The 19,593-nt window shown below is 35.0% G+C and overlaps 1 protein-coding gene and 1 long non-coding RNA gene across 2 annotated transcripts; one reads left to right on the top strand and one right to left on the bottom strand.

The window, feature by feature from the left end:
• The first annotated feature begins 14,315 nt into the window (after nucleotides 1-14,315).
• Nucleotides 14,316-18,010, top strand: LOC112758610 (uncharacterized). Its single transcript, XM_025807319.3, has 7 exons — nucleotides 14,316-14,517; nucleotides 14,600-15,043; nucleotides 15,133-15,185; nucleotides 15,595-15,632; nucleotides 15,737-16,055; nucleotides 16,697-17,013; nucleotides 17,134-18,010. The coding sequence occupies exons 1-7, from the start codon at nucleotides 14,505-14,507 to the stop codon at nucleotides 17,699-17,701; spliced, it is 1,752 nt and encodes a 583-aa protein (XP_025663104.1). The 5' UTR covers nucleotides 14,316-14,504; the 3' UTR covers nucleotides 17,702-18,010.
• A 241-nt stretch (nucleotides 18,011-18,251) lies between these two features.
• On the bottom strand, nucleotides 18,252-18,699 carry LOC140179931 (uncharacterized). Its single transcript, XR_011874108.1, has 2 exons — nucleotides 18,560-18,699; nucleotides 18,252-18,462 (listed from the first exon to the last, which is right to left on the bottom strand). It is a non-coding gene; the product is annotated as an uncharacterized lncRNA (long non-coding RNA).
• Nucleotides 18,700-19,593: the final 894 nt, after the last annotated feature.

Genomic DNA, 19,593 nt, shown 5'->3' with positions numbered 1-19,593 from the left:
TAGCTTTAGCTAAACTATACAAAAATAATAGAATTTGGTTGAAGAATAAATTTTGCTACTCAATACATAAAATACAAAGTACAGCATAACAATTACCTACTTAGCATACAAACTAGGTAACTCACCTCTCAGCAGCATTTGTCTGGTCTTTTGTTGTTGGGTCAACACTTTTTTACTTTTCCTCTTTAGTACCAGATGTTACATGTGAAAGGGGTTGATGTTGAGAAACATCTATAACTTGTTCTCTTTGACTGAAATATGTATTATGTTAGTTTTGATCGATGTATATAAAAGAGTGTAAGAGAATATCACCAGCACACAAAGTTTTCTCCTTAGCACATAAAATACAAAATACAGCACAATAAATATCTACTCTAGCACACAAACTAGGGAGCTTATCTCTTTGCAGCATCTGTCTAGTCTTTTAGTGGCTCCACAATACTTTTCTCCCCTTCTTCACCCAGGGAGCTTCTAAGATTAATAGTGTGGCTATTCAAGAAAAATCTATCAATATTAACACATTAGATAGAAGCACTAGTAAGATAGGTTAACTTAGATGCTAGAGTCAAACATCTTGTGTAATCAAAAGAAGGATCATCAAGATCTTGAAAATTGCAAAACAGAATTTTATTAAAGAAAGGTAAAGAAATTCTCAAGGGATTTCAAATGTAGTTGCTAAATTTTCCAATGTGAGAACAACATTATGATGGCCTTGTTAAGTTGGACTAAAACATAGTAAAACACTGATCAACACACAAATATTGTACCATAACACATAAACTAGATAGTATAGCACAAAAATTGGAGAACTCACGTTTTAAAAATATCAATCAGCTCTTTGTCTATGAGGTCTTTATTTTTCTTGAGTATTTCATTGAGAGAGTCAAATGGTCTGTGGGGTTGATCCTGAGTTATTTCTTTTGCTTTCTTTGCAGGCTGTTGATCTTTATTTTGCAATGTTATTCAGGCATTTTTCTTGGTGTCTTCTTTTTTCCTATGGAAACCTTTCTAATAAAACATAAAACAAATTTGAATAAGAACCAAAGATACATGATAATAGTAAATCAAACTTTACACCAAAAATAAATGAAAGTTAGTATATTAAACTTCCATGGTTGGAGTACCGACGGGGTCATGTTCTCTTCCATATGTGCTTGTTTGGGGGTTAGAAGGTTCATAATCGTTTGATGGGATGACTTGTGGTGATCTAAAGCAACACAAAAATTATAGGAATAACATACAAATTTTTATGAGAGTTTAAAACAAAACAAACTTACTCATTTGAAGCTTCCATACTTCTTTATTTTTTACCCACATTTGTGTTCTTTTTTGTTAAATTTTTTTTGTTTGAGTCTCTTTAGACTTTGTTGCTTTTGTCCTATAACAGTTAAAAAATGATTGCAGACAACAAAAAAATTAAACATAGAACAAAAATAATAGATAACAACACAAAATTAAAGTTTTATAGTACATATACTTGCTTTCTTTGTTGTTGTTTGAGCCTCTTGAGGCTTTGTCCTTTACCTTTTTTTTTCTTTTATTGTTTAGTTTTAAGAATACATTTAAAATTATTGCATAAGAAAGAGATTTAATTTTATAATAAAAAGAAATTTATTGAAAAATAGTATGAATCTTACTTAGATTTAATTTCATTTTATATTTTTCTAAATCAAATGTGGAAGTAGGAGCTTCTATTGTTTTTTCAGTCTTTTTGGCCACCATACGAGCTCTTTTTCTTATTGTTTTCTCTTGTTTTATGAGGTTTTAAAACAAATGGTTATTCAAGACATTTATCAAACTAAACAAATTAGACAACACATGAATGATAAACTACAATACACAAATTATATATCACAGCACATAAATAAAAGACATCAGCACACAAACTTACCCTATCTTTCCTAGATTCATTCTCATTTCTCTCTACTAATTTTTGCCTATTCTAGTACAACAACCATGGTCCTTGAGGGGTAGTAGGTCCTGACTCAACTCCCACCTTTTGCTGTGGAAGTATATGATGATTAGAGCATATACGCAACCATCCACAGATTTTTTGTTCCTTTCCCTGAAACTTTTGACACCTTCCATGAGAAATTTGTGAACATGGCTATCCCAGTCCTTCTCAATTATGTTTTCTATATCCAGAATTGTAGGAAAGTAAACTGGAGATATCTTTGAGACTGCTGTTGGGCATAGAAAGCTTTTTTGAATGAACAGAACAAATACTCTTTTAAACTTTATTCTATTTTTATCAGTATCAATAATGGTTTGGAGAACCATATCGCTCAAATTTGACAGGAACTTGTTCTGGAATAGGCTTATTATATTCTTCATATATTCAGCCATTTCAGATTTTTTAGTCTTTGAAGGTATAACTTTACCTAAAAATAAATATTTAAAAAATAAATAATAAAATTAGCACACTAATTTAAAGACAAAGTATAAAAATATTAGAAAACAGCACTAAAAAATACCTATTGAAGTTAGACCTAGAGTTTGTCCAATCTTTACTGATGTGATTGAGATTGGAGCATATGGAGTTCTTAAGCAATTGCTATCAAAATCATAATGTCTAACAAGCTCCATTTGAATAACATAGTTCCGGTTCAATGCTGGGATGTTGCTTAAAGTCCCAAACCTTATTTCGTTGATAATATCTTTTTTATCATCAAGAGATTGCTTTGAAAATGTCCGCAATATATCGAGGAAAACATCGGATGTCATAAGTTCTCTGCAAAGATGTTAGTTTCAGTTTCTACAACTAATACAAAAAATATTTCTAACAATAATAGGAGATCTTGAAATTTATTATTATTATCATATCATAAGAGCATAATTCAAAATATATCCGGATCCATGTTAGAATATTCTTGAGTTATGGTTGTTCTTTGATGTCAGAGTTTGGTTCTAATTCAGGAATTTGAAGGTTATGAACGCATCATACTTCCACTGCTCCCAGTGACCTTTGTGTTATGGGCAATTGGACATACAACGCTCTAATCAAGTGAGCTATTGGGCAACTTCCTAATGTTTCTAAATGTTTTCCCCTTTCTTCCTTCTTTTCTTTCACTTTCTTGTTGATGGCACAGAGAAAAGCAAAACCTGTTATTTTTCAAAGAGATTTTTCTTTTCTTGTCACGTCTCACTTTTAAAAACTGTAACTTCTATATTTCTATTCTAAAGAGAGAGGGGAGAGATATCTTTTATTTTTATTATTTTAAAACTTCCACTAATTCTATTTCTTTCATTGAGTAACAACCATCATATTTAACTCACTATAATTAGAATTAGTTTTCTTAATTACATGGACCACATTATTATTTTAATAAAATAACTTACAATCTCCCATTTGTTCTATGTGATGACTTGAAGATTCAACAACCATAAATGCACAATACTTTATGTTGAAATAATCAAATCATCATCCTTACTTGAATTGAATTAATTGAATCATGGTGGTAGACGTTTATTAGTGATATGGTTCCTTCCATGTATCAGAAAATCAACTCAACTCAACATGTATATTAAGAGATATATAGTAACATGTTATCACTCTAAACATTGCATGTAATTACCATAACATGATTACTAGTAAGTAAGTAGAAACGTAACTTTAATTGAATTCACAAGTGTCATAACAAATAAACAAAATATATAGTCATACATATTATACTTTTATGGTAACAAGGACTTATCAATTATGCACATCCGCATTACATGACCAGAAAAATTTTGGGTGGCAATCCTTTAGTTAATGGATCCGCTATCATCATATCAGTACCAATATACTTAATAGACACTTTTTGTTTCTGTACTTCTTCCTTAACTATCAAATACTTCAAATCCATGTGTTTTGCACCCTTAGAGTATTTGTCATTCTCAGAAAAAAAACAGCTGTAGAATTATCAAAATAAAGCCTTAGTGGCTTAGCTATACTTTCAATGATACTAAGCCTTGAGATGAAATTCCGCAACCACAATGTTTGAATTGTGGCTTCAAAGCATGCCATAAATTCTGTCTCTATAGTAGAAGTAGCAATGATAGGCTCTTTTGCACTTTTCCATGAAATAGCTCCTTCAGCTAACATAAAGACATAACCAAAAGTTAACCTTCTCGAGTCTATACATCTAGCAAAATTTGAATCTGAATAGCCAACCACTTCAAAGTCATCTGATTTTCTGTAAGTGAGCATATGTTTCTTGGTGCCTTGTAAATACCTAAGGACTTTCTTTGCAGCTTTCTAGTGGTCTATTCCAGAATTACTTTGATATCGACTCAACATCTCAACAGCAAAACTTATATCTGGTCTAGTGCATGTCTGAATATACATCAAACATCCAACCATTGAAGCATAAGGAATAGACTCTATTGCTTTTCGTTCTAATTCATTCTTGGGACATTGCATTTGACTAAATTTATCTCCTTTTTGAATTAGAACTATTCCTGAAGAACAACTTTCCATTCTAAACCTCTCTAACACCTTTTTTATATATCCTTTCTGTGACAATCCTAATATACCTTGTGGTCTATCACGGAATATTTCTATTCCTATTACATAGGATGCATCACCCATATCTTTCATTTCAAATTTATTAGAGAGAAAGTTCTTTACATCATATAACAAATCAACATCATTAGCAACAAGAAGTATGTCATCAATATATAAGACCAATATAATAAATTTGCTCCTATAAATTTTCATGTAGATACACCTATCTACAGTGTTCTCCACAAAATCATATGACTATAGTATCATTAAATTTGATAAACCATTGTCTAGAAGCTTGTTTTAGTCCATATATTGACTTGTTCAATTTACATACTAAATTTTTCTTTTCTGTGCTCAAGAACCCTTGAGATTGGTCCATATAAACCTCTTCTTCTAAGTTACCATTGAAAAAAAAAGGTCTTTACATCCATTTGATGAAGTTATAAATCATAATGAGCCACCAAAGCCATAATAATTCTTAAAGAATCCTTCTTTGAAACGTGAAAAAAGTTTTTTTTGTAGTTAATGTCATCCTTTTGAGCGTAACCGTTAGCAACAAGTCTAGCCTTATACCTTTCAACATTGTCTTATGGGTCACGTTTGGTTTTAAATACCCATTTACAACCAATTCAGTTTGAACTTTTAGGCAACTCGACTAGATCACAAACTTTATTGTCATCTATCGATTTCAACTTTTCTTTCATAACATTGAACCATTTTTCAAAACTGTGAGATTCTATGGCTTGCTTAAAAGATACTGGATCCTTATCAATGCTTAAGTCACACTCTTCCTCAAGTGAATAAACCACAAAATCATCTGAAATTGCTAGTCTTTTCTATCTTACTGACCTTCTTAAGATTTCTTATGGTTCATCTATCACTTGTTCATTTGGGACTTGTACATCATTGTTAGGCTCAATATTTATATGTTCATCTAGTGAGTTTGGAATGTTGCATTTTTGCCTTGGCATGTTATGTAACTGTGACACAACAATAGGAACAACAACTTGAGAAGAACTATCATGTGTAGGAGTTATTACATGGTTCTCTCGAATATCCACATTTTGTGATTCCTCACTCCTACTAAAATGACCATTTTCAAGAAACCTAGCATTTTCAGATTCAATTATTCTCGTACTATTATTAGAATAGTAAAATATATACCCTTTTTATTTAGCCGGATAGCCGATGAAGTAACCACTAATAGTTCTTGCATTAAGCTTCTTTTCATGTGGATTATATGCTCTTACTTCTGCTGGGCAGCCCCAAACATGAAGATGCCTTAAATTGAGTTTTCTTCCTATCCATAGTTCATAAAGTGTCTTAAGAACTGCTTTACTAAGAACCTTATTTAGCAGATACGCAGGGAATTTTAATGCATACATCCATAAGGATAAAGGTACATTGCTATAATTTATCATGCTATTAACCATTTTCATAAGAGTATGATTCCGCCTTTCAGCTACACTATTTTGTTATGGTGTACCTTGTAACGACCTAGTTTTCTGCAAAACAAAACTCTTCCTGAAGAAACTCTATTTTTCTGAAAGTTCATGAAGCAGGCACCTCCAAGCACCTCTACTTCATCATCAAGTACCTCAATCTACATCATCATCATCATGTCATCTCTAAGCAAGAACCTCTTTTGAGATAAGCCTGATGACACAGTCACGAAGAACCTAGTTTTCGAGCCGTTTCAGTTAGGAGTTTTAGACTCTGGTTTCCGTAGCTAGTATGTAACACCCTTGCTATCAGAATGTCACATTTACGGCTGCGCCACTCTGATTGCTTGGATATTACGATGACTAAAACATATTTAATACTAAGATAAGAGCCTGTTTAAAACTTAAAACCGTATAATCTTTCGAAAAGAATTTTTAGGTTAAAAACATAAATACACACTTACAAATCATAAATCATATATATACATAAGTATTAACTTACAAGTATTTCATATCAAAATTCTTATCCCTCTTACAAAAATGTGTAAAGATAAAAGTGAGGGAAAACATAATATCTAAAACAATACAATACATCATATAAACAGAAACGAAATAAACTCTTCGTGACTTCTTCATCCGTATCCTGCAAAGAAAAAACCTGTATGGGAGTGAGAACATCGTCCTCGCTGGTTCTCACTAGAGGGTTAGAGAAATTGCTATAATAAGATACATAAGATAAAACTGTTTTCAAAGTACAATGATCGTTGCTCTTCTTATGTATCCTTTCAAAAGCCAAAGGTTTACATTCAAAAATCCAATATCCTTTTTAAAAGAGAAATCTATTAATTCTTCAAAATGCAAACCTTTTCCTTTTGTATAAAATATTAATAGTTTTCCTAGACAGTATGAATGACCAACCTGTTCCAAGCATATGTTCATTAAGTTTATGCTGAACCAGTTTGATTTTTCATATTTTACTAAACCAAAAACACAAACCAATTACGGTCTCCAGCCCATCATATAATCAATCACGGCCCCAGACCCAAACAACTCAATCAACATCCAATTCACTACAATCCAACCAATTTCAGTCACAAACACAGGTAAATAGGTTCAAACACAATCAAAGCAGTTACATCAAGTATAGCAATTAGCAGTTAAACATAATTATTCGCATAGGCTAACCAATTACATTATGCACACCCAAACAATGTCACGTAGATGCATATGATGAATGCTTGTCCTATTAGCTGTGATATCACATCGTCGGTTCAACTGCCAACCCGACACATCCCCTAGGAGATGTCGCTTTTGGTCACATTTATAAATGGGAACCCCCAGGGATATAGTGTCCGGCTCACTTTTCTAGAGATATAGTGCTCGACCACTCTTATGACTGAAAGTATGTGAGCGGGACATCTACCACAGCCCTCACATCTCAGCGTAAGCGGGACGAAACCCCATGCCTTATGCCTACAACTCAGCATAAGCGGGACGAACTCGGCCCTTACGCCTACCAAACAATATCTCATCAATATCAAATCTCTCAGCATAAGCGGGATGAACCCGACCCTTATGCCTACAATTCAGAGCAAGCGGGACAAACCCGACCCTTACGCCTTCCAAACAATATCTCATCAATCTCGATAATATTCACAATCAATTAGGCTCAAATCATAATCAAAATCATTCTTGTCCCATTTACTTTCAATAACAAATGTATTCAGTTCACATCTTGCCAAGAATCACTTTTCTTTAAAAATTCAATTTCCTTTCAAAACTAAAACCACTTTTGGTAACATTCTCCGACAACTCCAAACAACATTCCAACGGGTTCAAAACCAAATCAATTCAACATCCAGCTAATTCCAACAATTCATAACTCCAGGAAACTAATTCAAAATCAAATCATTTTCAACGAATCAAACTCATTTTCAAAATTTTAAAGAATTAATTCAGCAACCACCAGTTTAACAAAATCAATCAATAATTTAATTCAAATCAACAACCATATTCATCCAAACAGCCAGATAATCCATAAGACTTATACAATCACTAAAATTATGTTTTCTCACATCAATATCCATTTATAACAATTCCAAAATATAAACATAAGTTCTTAGAAAAACACCCCTACCTCGTTTGCGATTCAACTACGCGATAAAACTCTGTTTCCTCTTGGCTCGCAATGGTAGAGCTGTAACCTCAGCCCCCTAACCACTTTCGCAAAAATCTCAGCAACGTAAAAGCGACATGTAACTACTAGAACTTGACCCTATGTTACCAAATCTCAGAATCTTTAACCAAACATAACAGAATACTAATGCGAGAGTTTTTGAAACATAATTACCTACTGAAATAACAAAACGAAGCAGCCGCAAACTCCGAGTACAACATGCAAGCACCAATACTCAAACCTATGACAGACAACGCCGTAACACCTCAGCATAAGATAACAGAACAACGACTAAAAGGACTTTTCATAATGAAAACACTTACCAAGACAGAGGATTTAGCGGTGGTCTCCAGCGTAGAGGCGGCGGAGGCAAGGCGTGGCGACACCTAGCGGCTCTTCCTCCCTCCACGCGACCAGACGGCGGCACGGGCAGCCGCAGTGGTGGCGAGCTTCAGCCGCGACGGGGAATGGCGAAACAGTGCCGTTCTTCCCCTCCTTCGGCTATCCCTTATTGAACCCTGCTCGCCCCTCTCTTTTCCGGCGACAATGGCGACGAAGGCGAGCTTGGTGGTGACGGTGGCAGTACGCGACGATGGAGGTCCGCGATGAGGGCAATGGTGGCACTGGCTTCGCGGTGAATTGACGCGGTCTCCCCCCACTCCTCGTGGTTCTGCTTCGACGGCGGCTCGAAGGCAGACCAGCACGACGATGAGCTGGGTGGTGGCACGGACAGCTCCCCCTCTCTTCCTTTCCTTCTTCTCCGCGGCCCCCTTTCCCTTTCCCTTTCTTCTTTCTTTTCTTATTTCCTTTTGTGTGTGCTGTGTGGGTGGTGTGTATTGTGTCTGTTGTGTGAGTGGGTTAGGGTTAGGTCAAATTAGGGTTTTTATTTGGAGATTTTGTGTTTAATTAGAATAAGATAATTTTAATAAAATTTTGGGCATAAAGTATTAACTTAAAATCTAATTTAATCTCTAAAAATTACTTTAAAATATTATTTATTGTATCAAAATACTAATTGATTCTCAATCAATTACTCTAATTAAAAATATATGATAATATAATTAATTCTCTTTATCCCTAAAATTTAAAGTATTAAATTATAAAAATATAAATTATTTAAATCAAATCATATAAAATTCTCATTATTTGATAACTACTAACTTTATAATTTAAATATAAAAAATAATTTAATAATTATAAATTAAATAAAATTCTAATTTAAATAGTCAAACCTCATTATTTTCGAATTTCTAAAACTTTAAGTTGTAAATAGGAAAATAATCAATAATTATAAAGTTTAGATAAGAACCTTAATTTATTTTAAATTCAATTAATCAAAGCTATCTTTAATTATCTTCAATAAAATAATTTCTGAAATTAAAACTGTAAATAAATATATGATTTGAACATAGTTCATAATAAGACTTTTCAAATGTTTTGGGTTTTACATAGTCTTTGTTTGACGAGCCAAACTCGATTCATGAGAGTAGAGAAATAGTAATATAATATTAGAGATGCTTGAATAATATTATAACATTAATTGATCTGTTTTAGTTAAAACAGGAGATCAGTTTAACCGTGTTTACAGTCTTTTAGTGCAGGTTAACACCAGCACTCTCTGATGACTTTAGCAATGCTAATGCCTCATCATATACCTTCTATTCTCATGTTAATCATGTTACTAGTGTCATTTATACTAGTAGCTCAGATATTATTTTTTAGATGTGTTGTTAACTATGTGTTCTAATACATCTAGTTTTAGTAATTATACACCTGAGATATTTTATTATTATTTTAACCACCTCCTAAGCCAGCCAATCACGGATCTTCCTTCACCCCCAAGACCTCCAAGGCTACTTCATTTTCTCATTTTGGCCGAAAATTTTCAAGAGAGAAAAGAAAGAAAAGTTCTTGGTTCTTGATCTTCAAAACTTGATTTCTTCTGAACTAAAACTCAAATCAAAATTCTAATCCGATCAAAATGATACTCTCTTCTTTCTCTTCACAACTATATGACTAATCAAGGCTAAAAATAAGGTGAGATGGCTGTTCTCTTCCCTTTTAAATTCGGGTTCAAGAACACATGCATAAACATGTGTTTTCTTGATGTTCTTCTATAGATATCAAGCTTAGCTTGACTTGAGGGTAAAGAAACTTCAAATTCTACCAAGATTAAGGTGATAAATCTCATCCTAACTTGTGGTTGAAGATTCAGTCAGTTAGGATTTTGAGGATTTAAAGTTATTCTTGATGTGATTTTGGAGGAAAAAGTGCTATAGGAACACCTTGAAGCATAGCCGAAAATAGAGGCAGCAAATCAAGATAGGGTTTGGTGAAATTAATCTTGATTAATTATGTTTGAGTTTTGTGATTATGATATGATTTGGTTATGCTTGAAATTGATTGTTTACATGAGTGATTCTTGGTGAAAAGTTGGTGAAAATTTGATGAAATATGATGAAATTCAAGTTATGAATTTGTGTTCTTGGGCAGATGAAAAAAGAAAACCCTAACCCTCAAATTAAGGTTGAAATTGTGTTAAAATCAAGTGAAAATCATAGGACTTTGGTGGTTGCAATTTTAATTTGAATTTTAAAAAAAATCGGTTCTCGAAAAGATTGAAAATGGGTAAGAATTAGAGAAAGAATTTGAAGAATTTACGAAGAACACTTTGAGTATGATAAAGAACAATGAAGAACAACTTTTTGATCTTGGGAGGGGCTAAATTATAAATATTTTTGTGTTAGTGGGAGTTAAAGTGCAATTATTAAAAGTTTAGTGTGTTAAAGTATAAATATCAAAAGTTAAGAGGGTCAAAATATAATTTTTATAAAATTTTAGAGTCACTTTGTAAATTTTCAAAAATATATAATAAAATATTAAATAAATTAATTAATAATAAAATATTAAATATTATATTTTATGAATAATATTATTTTATTAAAAATAATAAAATAATGGCGAAAAGGTAATTTTTTTTCTAAAGTCTTAAGAAGACAACTTTAAGCTCAGAATCTCATAATTACCTTCATAAAATATTTAGGGAATGATAAAAACATGTTAGTGAGAAGAAGATAAAAGAAAGATAAAATGTTAAAGAAAAGATAAAAATCGAAGAAAGAGTCTTTTAAGAGCAAAGATAAATGTCAATTAAGAAAGCAATCTATGAGCAACATAATTAGTGCTTGATTGTGTTTAGGGTTAAGTATTACATGAATTGTTGAGATTTAGAAAGGGTAATAAAAAAATGTTTAAAGGGGGAAAAATCCCACAAATTGTTAGTTGTTTAATTACAGAAAAACTCACAAAGTGATAATGTTAAATACAGAAATTACTCACGAACTGAATGATTATTGGTATTGGAGAAACCTACGAATTGTGAAATTTTTAGAAACTAATTTAAATACTTACTCAAATTCAAGCGTGCAACTACTAATTAGTCGATTTCAAAATCTGACCCATGAACACAAGATGATTCATTATAAGTAGGGGTGGCAAATGGGCTGAAACCTGTCGGGCCGATCCGCGTAACTCGCCAAAAAAGACGGGTCGGGTTAAAAATTTGAAACCACCATAATTAAAAAATTCGCCTAACCCGCACCGCCTAATCTTTTGTTTGTAATTGAAGATAATAATTGAATATATTCTAAATTATAATTTGGATTATATTCTATGTTTGATTTATTAGAGACTTAAATATGTTTAATTATATGTTTTGGACAATGTTTGTTTTATTTTTTACAATGTTAGTTTTATTATTTTGTTTCAAAAAACTTGGTTAGTTGATGATTATGTTTATTACATATTTAGAATTGTAAAGATTTTAATGTTTGTGAATTTAGAAATTATAATTTTTTTAAGTTCTTAAAAATTATAATTTTGTTGAAATAATTATGAAATTATATATATTGTTTAATATTTAATGATTTATTAATAAAAAAAGAATGGACGAATTTAGCTCGCTAACTTGTCGTTAGAAAAGGCGAAGTAGACAATTTATCAATTCGCTGTTAGGTGAGGCGGGACAGGACAGGATGAGATTAACCCGTTTATCACCCCTAATCATAAGGTATAATAATTTTTTGAATTATTACAAATTTTTGTTCATATAAAATAAATGTTAAAAGAAAGGGTTAAGTACTGAAATCGTCCCTAAGGTAAGTGGCGAAAATCAAATTCGTCCCCGACGTTTTTTTGCTATTAAAATCATCCCAAACATTCAGAAACACTTTAAAATCATCCTTTCCCGAATTTTTGGACAAAAATACCCTTGACTATTAATAAAAAAAAAAAAAAAACCCTACCCCCACCCTCACCCATCAGCATCTCTTCGCTTCTCTCTCCCCCCCCCCAACCCCCCAATTTCCCTTCCTCCTACACCCACCCCCAAATCCCATCCCATCCCATCCCATCCCATCATCATCATCATCATCATCATCATCAGTTCCCACTCCCTCACCCCCATCACCGTCGCCCCCTCACCCCTTCACCGCCGCCGCCTCACCCCCTCACCTCCGCCGCCCCTGCGTCCAACCCGCCGCCGCTCCGCGTCCAACCCTCCTGCCGCACCGTGGGTCTAACCCCCGCACCGCACCGCACCACCGCTTCTTCTTCTTCTTTTTCTTTTTCTTTTGTGAACTGAATTTGTTGAATCTGTGGACTGGATTTTTTGTAAAATTTGTTGTGCATGTTTGAATTTTCTGTTGATGATGATGATGATGATGAACATGAAGAGAGGGGCATGAGAAAGGGGGTGGGGGGGAGGTATTACAGTGAGGGGGTGAGGGAGTGGGTGAGAGGGAGGTGGTGAGGGGTAGGGGGTTACAGTGAAGGGGTGAGGGAGTGGGTGAGGGGGTGGAGGATTACAGTGAGGGGGTGAGGGAGTGGGTGAAGGGGAGGCGGTGAGAGGTAGGGGTGAGGGGGTGGAGGGTTACAGTGAGAGGGTGAGAGAGTGGGTGAGGGGTAGGGGTGAGGGGGTGGATGATTACAGTGAGGGGGTGAGAGAGTGGGTGAGGGGGAGGCGGTGAGGGGTAGGGAGTGAGGGGGTGAGGGAGTGGGTGAGGGGTGGGGGATGAGGGGGTGGAGGGGTGGGGGTTTACGGTGAGGGAGTGGGTGAGGGGGGGGGGGGCGGTGAGGGGTGGGGAGTGGGGGTTACCGAAGTGGGGTTAAGGTGTTGGTGTTTGTGTTTGTGTCTGTGGTGGTGGTGGTGGTGGTGGTGGGGGGTGATGAAGGTGAAGAGGAGAATGATGATGATGAGGGTATTTTGGTCCAAAAATTCGAAAAATAATGATTTTAAAGTGTTTCTGAATGTTCGGGATGATTTTAATAGCAAAAAAACAAAAAAACGTCGGAGACGAATTTGATTTTCGCCACTTACCTTAGGGACGATTTCAGTACTTAACCCTAAAAGAAACTATTATCCTATTCATCAAATTTTGATTACACATTTATCTGTTTATTAGTTTTATGTAAATCGCCACAAAAATTAAAATATTTTCATTTCTTCATAAAACTTAGGAAGCCTGACACAATTTAGTAGGAGGGATAATATTCTCAATTCTCAAAGCTGCACTCGTCTAGTTTAGACAACTTTTTATACAAACTACTAAAGTTCACATGACTAAAGTTGAATTTGAGTAAACAATTTCATTATTTAAAAAAAATAATAAATTAATATTAAATATTTATAAAAAATACGTTATTTTATATTTAGTTTTTTAATTCTAAAAGTGTTTCTTTTAAAAAAATGTGAAGATAAAAAGTTTTTTATTATAAAAAATTATTTTTTTAATTTTTTTATAAATATTTAAATATTTTTTAGAAAATTATAATTTAATTTTAAAAATTATACCAAATATTAATACTACTACTTTTTATAGCTCAAAAACTCAAAAAAAAATAATTTGAAACTTTTTAAACTGGCCTAAATAAAGTTAACTTCTTATTTAAGCATCTAATCATGCAAATCAAGTAGGAAGATAAAACGGAGTATTTGATTAATTTAACCATGTGAATAACTTATTAAAAAACAAACTTAGAAATTATTTATTTTGTAGTATTTGGGTAAAATTAAGTTAATTTATATTGGGAAATATGATTTTATGAAATTAATGATGCTTGATAATCGTCCTCTGAATTATCGTATCGGTAAGGAGCTAAGTGGTGAAGCCCAAAGAAAAAGGAAGGGAAAGCAGCCCCATGGGCCTGTGGCGGGTAATGGGCAGGGAAAGGTATGAGTATGTACCTTCCACGTTACATTATCCTGTTCTTGATGCTATTGCTGGATGTGTGTTTCTACTTTCTTCTCATTCACCTTCGATTCCAACTCATCCACGCGCTCTGTTCTTCTAATTTGCTCCATTCTTCCTCCCTACTCACTCCCGCTGGATGAGCTCCCATGCCTTTATTTGGTACCTACACTTGTCTCTCTCTTATAAATTCCACTCTGCTCAACTCTTATGTTTAATATGAATTGTTGGTTATTGTGAGCAGAGATAACAAATGCACAGCTAAGCTTGCAATGTCCTTTGTATTCATCGCTGAGGGCACCAATGCCGTATCACATTAACTTGAAAGGCTCATCCATTTCTTTGACCTTTGGCAATGACCACTGTCTTCCCTGTGCCTGGAACAAGCTTAGAAAGGAAAACTTGAGTGTCGTCCCTTTTCGCCTTCCCAGGGGGACGAGGACGGGGACGCTTCTCATTAAGGCTGTTGCTACCTTTGAACCAAAGATTTTGCCTCACAAACGAGACGAATGCACACACTCCACCGACTTGCACCTTGCTACTGCCAACTCAGCACCAGGGGTTCACCTTGACTCTTGTGATGAAGAATCACAAGAGCTTGACGAGAGGGAGAAGTTGAGAAGAATGAGAATTTCCAAAGCTAATAAAGGAAACACCCCATGGAACAAAGGAAGAAAGCATAGTCCTGGTAACTATATTTTCTTTTCTTCTTTCTTTATCTTCCTTCACATTCCATCCTGTCTTCCATCATTTAGCTCTCTTTGTCATTCTAAACAGAAACTTTGCTCAAAATCAGGGAAAGAACAAGGCTTGCTATGCAGAATCCTAAGGTGATGTCATGTAAGAATATGTTTGTCTTTGCTAAAGTAGATTTTCATATTAGGTTCACAAACATCCATTTTAGTTCAATATCATTGAAATCTATCACTTATCCCAATTTAGACAATGAACAAATTAAAATATAATCCATTGTAAAACAGGATTGTCCTGTCTCTCTCTGGTCTCACTAAACAATATAGTTCAATCTTGAGTATTTCACTGGGCCAATATGTAATGTTCAAGTTTACACGTGTCCTGTCTCTCTCTGGTCTCACTAAACAATTTCTTAATGGTAGTAATTTTTAAATGGGTTATTATTCAGTATTAATACTGACACAACAGGTTTAGATTGATGATTGGGTTTTCGAATTTTAGCTTCAAAATTTTAACTGATTTCCTTCATAAAATTTGGTAATGCAGATAAAAATGAAGCTGGCTAATCTTGGGCATGCACAGACGTAAGTCTTTTCTTGAAAGATGTTGCTAATTCGCTGCTGCTCTGCTGATTGGTCCCTTTTTCACTTACTTTTACTCAAACTTATCTTCCATATTGATTGCACAGCACAGAAACAAGACTGAAGATAGGCGCTGGAGTGAAAATGGGATGGGATAGGAGGCTTAGAAAAAAGATGTTGCAGGAGGCATGTTGTTTTGAGTGGCAGAATTTAATTGCGGAAGCTTCAAGAAAAGGATATGCTGAGCAGGAAGAGCTGCAGTGGAATTCCTATGGAATCTTGGATAAACAGCTGAAGCAAGAGTGGTCAGAGTGTGTTGAACAAAGGAAACAAATGGTGAGGCCACCAGGTAGCAAACGAGCGCCCAAGTCTCCTGAGCAGAGAAGAAAAATCGCAGAAGCTATTGCTGCAAAATGGGCTGATCCAGTAAGTGTTTGTATATATTAATAATACCTTCAAGTTTCACTTTAGCCCAAATAAATGTGTGCCAGATCTTGACCTCTGCCAGCAACAACTTGAGTCAACTTGATGAACAGTCAGTTTTTCTTTCTTTAAATGTTAAATACTCAAGGTTTACCCTCTCAGGGATTAAGTAGAAAGACACAACATTTGATAATTCTTGCATTTAAATTCTTAAGAGTTGTATGTCAAATGATTTGATAGTTTGATTTTGATACCATTACCGCTCTTTTCTCATTATGCTCCTTAAGATTTTAGAGTCGTGACCTGTGTTACAAATCGCTTGTAATTCGTCTCTATATGCAATTAGGATTAACTAGAACATGCGGCTGAGTAGTAATAGAGACATCTCCTGTGAGCAGCTTTTTCTTGAAGCTGTGCTCTTTCTAAGTTAAAAGTTGTCTTCAAATAAATAAAGAATATTAACAGTATTGCTAAGAAGTTAAGGAGAAGGTCCATGGTGTGAAACTGTGAATTCCTTCTGTACCAAAGTTGGTGTGTGGAGGAGGAGGAAGTACAATCTAATAAAATCACATTGATTGATTATTGAGCCACATTAGTTGGGTTCTGATTCCTGTTTCCTGAGCAAATTATTTGTATTATATCAGGGATATCGCGAGAGAGTTTGCTCTGGGTTAGCCAAGTATCATGGTGGCGAAGCTGGGGCCGAAAAGAAACCTAGAAGAAGGCCAAGTGATGGTTCACACTCCAAAAAGAAGAAACCTATAATGAGAAAAGATACTAATACTAGCACTCGCGTCGGTAGCAGCTCCAAAATCGGGACTAAGAGTGACTCTTTGAAAAAAATCACGTCCCCTGTCTTTAAGGATCCTTTTGTAAATTCCAAGCTTGAGATGATAAAGAACATTAGAGCACAAAGAGCTGCTGCAGAAACTGGACAAGCTCAAGTCATTGAACGAGCAAGGTAAGCCTATCTTTACGTACACAAATCAGTGGACGCCATATTTGTTCTCATTTTATTCAAATTGTTGATTTGTATTAGTTTCCCTGTATACACACTAATGAGATTGTGTTTAATGCACAGATTATTGATCGCCGAAGCCGAGAAAGCTGCCAAGGCACTTGAGGTTGCTGCAACAAAGAGTCCCATTGCGCAAGCTTCGTTGATAGAAAGCAGAAAGCTTATTGCCGAAGCTATTCAGGCACTTGAATCCATTGATGCAGAGGAGATGAGCGAGAGTGATGTTTCATCGGTTGCATCGAGTGATTTCAATGAGGAAGGGTCGGCTTCTGAATTTCTAAGCCAATCACTTAAGTCTCATGTAAATGGTCACAAAGCATTTTCATCAAATGACTACAAGTTCTCTGAAGATTTTGGCGAGTTATCCAAGGAGATGCAAGTAGATGGTGATTTAGAACTTGGGCTAACAAGCACCAATGGTTGCATTACCGTACCTTGTTTGAATAGTCATACAAGGGAATCAGGTCCATCAAATGAACAAGGGGAGACAGAAGAGGATGAAAGCAGAAAATGCGAGACGCAACTTTCGCCGTCTGCGGTGGAAATTCAGCCTACTAAAGATGAAGCACAATGTAAATCGCCATCAGCAAGTAAAAAGTGGGTTCGCGGAAGGCTCGTTGAAGTGGCTTAAGAGAAACAATAAAACCGGTGCAGCTACCTGACTAGCTCAGTTCTCAAACATGATATAAAGCAATGTCATATTGTTTTGCTCCGTGTTATATAGATCACAGTAAATGCCACCAATAGTTTTATTCTTTTAACAGTGTGATCATTGCTTTCTCATTCCAATCATTAACCACTGCTAGGCCAGACCAAGGAAGACTTGAATGGCCATAGCGAAAGGAGAGGATTTATTTTTACTAGTTCTCAGGATCGTTGATCTTTTAATCATGTTGAACTGAACTATGAGTTTATCAATTATCATATGAATATTTTGTTACTTTACAGTGCACAAGTTGATTGTATGTTGTTTTGCAGCCGCAGCCTCTAACAGAGGTTTGAACTTAGTGGCCAAATTCAATAGTGTGCTGTGTGCATTGCATCCGAAATTTAGGTCTTATTTGAAATCTTGCAACAAAATCTTTTCACTCTTTTCTCGCTTTGATTATAGGTTTTAGCCAATTATGTTGATACATAATAAATAAATAAATAAATAAATAAGAAAATAAAACTTACTAGTGTTTAGCAGAGAAAATAGTGTTGGATTTTGTTTAATATTAAGTACAAAGAGTGAATAGATACGAGGGAGTAAGTAGATCAATTTGGAGGAGAGGTAGAGGAATCAGAGTTGGAGAAGTTGGGGAGATGGGAGTTGAGAGTGTCCTCAATGTGTTTCCTCTTAGCTTCTTTGTCTTTTTTGGCTTTCTCAATCTCCTCCTGAACTTGCTCCTTCTGCAAAATAAAAGCACAGGCATGCATATATTATTTAATAATAAAATGAGCAAGAAAATGAAGTGGAAGAGAGGCTGGCTAGGTTAGGTTGGGTTACTGGGATGAAGTCGGGAGCAGGTTGCTTAACACCGTGAACTGCAGCCCGGTTAGAGGCCTTGGTTGTCATCAGTTTCCAATAACCACCAGTGTTGCAAACTCTCCCAATCAATGTCATTGCAGGTTTAGTACTCTTCTCCATTTGTCTATAACAAAAATCAGTAGAGTTGGTTGGTGTCAACTTCAACGACGTCCCTTGCTAGCTAGCAGATATATACCTACATGCATGTATGTATATTTGCTCCTGAATCTTCAAGTAGTTATGACGGTCCACGGAAATGTGGCATTGTCTCGAGGATTCCATGCAATATGGACTACGTGGCGGTAGCACCAACGTCCCATGCCTACGTGTCTTAAAGTTTTGTTAAGCTCCTGAACCATCTAGTCATATGCACATATCATATCTATTCATTGTTCATTTATTTTCGACGGTTCCCCGATTTAACGGCCCAAAAGTTAATCTGCCGCAAATTTGTGTTGCGGATATCACCTCCAACGACTATTTATTAACTCATTTGATTTGATTAATATGGGCCCATAGGACCCGACCCACACAAGCAAGAATGAGCAACTATTACATCTCAAGAGTGAATTCAAATTAACCTTCCCTACCAAAACATTGAACTTCATAATTACCCCACCTATCCCTTCTAATATCGCTGTTCGAAGCCTCTGCTGAGAACAAAGAGCAATAGCGAGAACGACGCTGATCGAAGAAGGTGGCTCGCAGCTTATAGTTAAGTTAGTTACTATTATGACTATTAGAATATCATAATTAGAGAACAAAATCAGGAAAATATCAAAGAGAATTAAAAAAAATTCAATGTAATTTATTAGGATATTATTCCATAATGAGTGTATTCTTAGTGTATTCTTAGCATACTTTTGGTCTATATATTGGTAAGAATTGTATAATCACAAATGAAAAATATGAATAACAAAAATAATATTTTTTTAAACAATTCTTGGTTTCTTTCCTAAACTCCTTGCCTCCTGCTCAGCCCAAACCGCGACTCAATATAAAGGGATACCCAA

The sequence above is a fragment of the Arachis hypogaea genome, chromosome 16 (genome assembly GCF_003086295.3).
Source record: "Arachis hypogaea cultivar Tifrunner chromosome 16, arahy.Tifrunner.gnm2.J5K5, whole genome shotgun sequence".
Lineage (NCBI taxonomy): Eukaryota > Viridiplantae > Streptophyta > Magnoliopsida > Fabales > Fabaceae > Arachis > Arachis hypogaea.
Note: the sequence above shows the minus strand (reverse complement) of the source record. Positions and strands in the feature narration are given on the sequence as shown.

Coding starts and splice junctions, on each gene's coding strand:
- LOC112758610 (XM_025807319.3), top strand. Junction 16,056..16,696: donor CTGCAAAATGGGCTGATCCA/GTAAGTGTTTGT, acceptor GTATTATATCAG/GGATATCGCGAGAGAGTTTG. Junction 17,014..17,133: donor CAAGTCATTGAACGAGCAAG/GTAAGCCTATCT, acceptor TTTAATGCACAG/ATTATTGATCGCCGAAGCCG.